At 45.7% G+C, this 3,269-nt stretch overlaps 1 protein-coding gene across 5 annotated transcripts in view; it reads right to left on the bottom strand.

The window, feature by feature from the left end:
* The window catches only part of LOC134459825 (homeobox protein PKNOX1-like), a 15,947-nt gene continuing 12,678 nt past the window's right edge, over window positions 1–3,269 (bottom strand). For all 5 annotated transcript variants that reach the window (XM_063212275.1, XM_063212274.1, XM_063212278.1 and 2 more), the window contains 2 exons: window positions 2,736–2,899; window positions 1–519 (listed from right to left, as the gene is read on the bottom strand). In XM_063212275.1, the coding sequence (XP_063068345.1) occupies window positions 305–519; window positions 2,736–2,899 (379 nt within the window). In that variant the 3' untranslated portion in view covers window positions 1–304. The remainder of the gene's footprint in view (window positions 520–2,735; window positions 2,900–3,269) is intronic.

Below are 3,269 nucleotides of genomic sequence, written 5' to 3'. Positions count from 1 at the left end.
TAAAATGTTAGACCTCTTGTCTATTTCGGAACTCCAATACCAAAAATGAGCTACAGTACTATGGACAGCGCTTAAAACATGCGGTGGGTGTTTGTGTGTGTGTGTGTGTGTGTGTGTGTGTATGTATATATATGTGTGCGTGTCTTTATGATTTCACGCTTGTGCATTTCTTTTTTTTTGTCTTGGCTGGCATTTTGTGTGTGTGTGTGTGTGTGTAATATCATTTATGCCCATACATGCGTGACTGTGTGTGTGTGTGTGTGTGTACGTGTGTGTGTGAGTTTTGTGAGTGAGTAAGTAAAGTCTACTGCAGTGAGTCGCTGTGATCCAGGCCCAGCCTGGTCATGTTGGCGTCCGACAGGTCGGGGTGGCCGTCGTGCTCGTGCTCGTCGTCCTCGTCGTCGGAGCCGGCCGAGTCGTCCTCGCTGTGGCCGCCCAGCATCACCTGCTGTACCGCCAGCGTGGCCCCGTCCGACGTCAGCGTCTGCAGCCCATCCTCGCCCACCGCCACCACCGTGCCTGACGAACACACACGCAATACAATACAACGTGTATAAGGTGCTGTTTCCACGTAGCAGGATATTTTTTAAGCAGGGTATTTTTTTCTCCTGCTAGGTCTAAACGCAACATATGGATAAAAAAAATCCTCCATTGTAACAAATGTGTTTCAGACCCCTAAACAGGATATTTTTTTCTCCTGCTATTTTTTTCTCCTGCACCTGGATTTTTAAATATCTGCTACGTGGAAACGGAAGGCCAAAACCAATGCAAAACCAATACAAGCAGGAGAAAAAAATATCCACATATAAAAATATCCAGCTACGTGGAAACGGCACCTAAAAGTCTTTGTGCACAACCCTTCAGCTGTCCAGGTGCAGGTGTAAGGCAGGAAAACTTCAATCAATATAAAAAGTTCATTAAACACTGCACACTGGATACACTTTTTTTTCATCTTTACTTTTTGGAGCGAACATCTCATTTCGACCAGTCTGTCTTCAGATCCGCTCTTAGGTTCGCCCAAATCGAATCTGAAGACGCACTGGACGAAACGGGTCGTTCGCTCCAAAAAATAAAGAGAAAAAAAGAACAGTGTCCAGTGTGCAGTGTTTAATGAACTTTTTATATTACGCAATAATGCACATTAGGCTCTCGATATAACCACATACATGTACAAATACACACATTACTTTCCACCACCGTGCCTGAGGAACCAACATGCATACAATACACATCAGGGGTGTAAATCACAGCCTCCATGGCAATACAATTCGAAATCAATTTCTTAAGGCAGCGATTCACATTACTTTCCACCACCGTGCTTGAGGAACCAACATGCAATATGTAAATTACTTTCCACCCCCGTGCTTGAGGAACCAACATGCAATATGTAAATTACTTTCCACCACCGTGCTTGAGGAACCAACATGCAATATGTAAATTACTTTCCACCCCCGTGCTTGAGGAACCAACATGCAATATGTAAATTACTTTCCATCACCGTGCTTGAGGAACCAACACGCAATACAATATACATCAGGGGTGTAAATCACAGCCTCCATGATGATACCATTCGATATTCATTTCTTGAGGCAGCGATTCACTTCTTTTCGCCAACCGCCACCACCATGCCGTTACGGAAGGTCTGGAGCTGTCTAAATGAGCACCAATTTCTTGTGGGAGGGATGACTTCTGAAATGATTGAGCTAAGCCTGAACAAATCGTCACATACGGAAAAGTTTGGAGCCTGGTATGAATGCGGGAGATTTACAAGTAAGCACTTTAGTTCCAAATAGATCCTGGTCCGAGAACAGGCACTATTGTGTCGGAGGCGCCCATTCTTTCCTCTTCTGTGATGAAATGGACCATTCACTGTTTATAGCACGTCTGCACCAGTGTGCGGGCGTACCCGAAATCGTCGGAACCGACAGTGCCCCGCAGTGCTGTCGGAACCGGTGTGCAGAAGCCCCAACAGGGACATTATCAGCAGGGCTCTAAATTAACATCAGTCAACGGGCCAAATGCTGGTGAAATTTCGCTGAAAAAAGAGCAGGTGAAAGTTTGGCTGGTAGAAAAGACCAACTTACGAGCCACTTTGACTCATTAGTGAGTGTGTTTTTGGATAGTAAGGATAACATCTGCAAGTTATTTTGGCTGGTGATTAAAAAAAGCAAATTTAGAGCTCTGATCATCAGTATACAGTATACAGCTTACCAGGGTCTTAAATTAACACCAGTCAACCAGTCAAATGCTGGTGAAATTTGGGTTTGGCTGGTAAAAAGACCAACTTACTAGCCACTTTGACCCATTATGGTGTGTGTGTTTGGCTAGCAAGATCAACATCTATTAGCCATTTTGCCTGGTGATGAAAAAAGTTAATTTATGTCTGTTTTCCACTGGCGGTTTTCTGGTAGGCCTACAGCTGGACACAGCGCGACTCAGCCGGCACTTTTTGCTCTTTGATTAAGCTGTGTGGTGCCCAATCGAAAAGCAAAAAGTGGCGGCCGAGTCGTGCTTTGTCGAACTCTAGGCCTACCAGAAAACTGCCAGTGGAATAAAGGCATTAGAGCCCTGCAGCTTACCGTCGGCCATTGTGAGGTGCTGCTGAGTAACTCCTGAGGATTTGGTAAGTAAAAAATACCAACTTACTAGCCACTTTGACCCATTACAGAGAGTGTGTTTGGCTAGCAAGATCAACATCTATAAGCCATTTTGGCTGGTGATGAGCTGAGGCTTACCGTCGGCCATTGTGAGGTGCTGCTGGGTGACTCCTGAGGCGATGGAGTCTGGCCAGAAGCGCTGCAGGGGCCGGTTCTGAGGAGGCTTCTTCTTGCTCTTGGGCGTCTCTGATTGGCTAGCGTCCAACATTGGCTGCAGGATCCGCCTCCGTGCATTGATGAACCTGTAAGAGAAGAGGAAGAGTTGACCAGTTAGCCAATCAGCTCCAGGAAAGGTAAGAAATGGCTGCAGCCCATTCAAGATGAATTCAGTGGACATTTCAACGCTTGTGCCGTTTCGGTCTGGTTTCCTCGTTGAACAAAACTGGTACGCAACGTAGTGCTGCATTCTGCAACATGCTTTCGGGATTTTTTTTGCTCCTGTTACATACTGTAGGCACGATCACCCACGTATAGACGAAAGATCCCATGTATTCTCATATTTTACTGGAACTTAACTACATGAGCAATTTCTTGAAAAGAGGTGGACTGTTCCTTTAAACTCTGCCCAGGTGTGACACTCACCTAGCCAGGCTGTGCCCTCCTAGTGACGTA

The sequence above is a fragment of the Engraulis encrasicolus genome, chromosome 12 (assembly GCF_034702125.1).
Source record: "Engraulis encrasicolus isolate BLACKSEA-1 chromosome 12, IST_EnEncr_1.0, whole genome shotgun sequence".
Classification (NCBI taxonomy): domain Eukaryota; kingdom Metazoa; phylum Chordata; class Actinopteri; order Clupeiformes; family Engraulidae; genus Engraulis; species Engraulis encrasicolus.
Note: the sequence above shows the minus strand (reverse complement) of the source record. Positions and strands in the feature narration are given on the sequence as shown.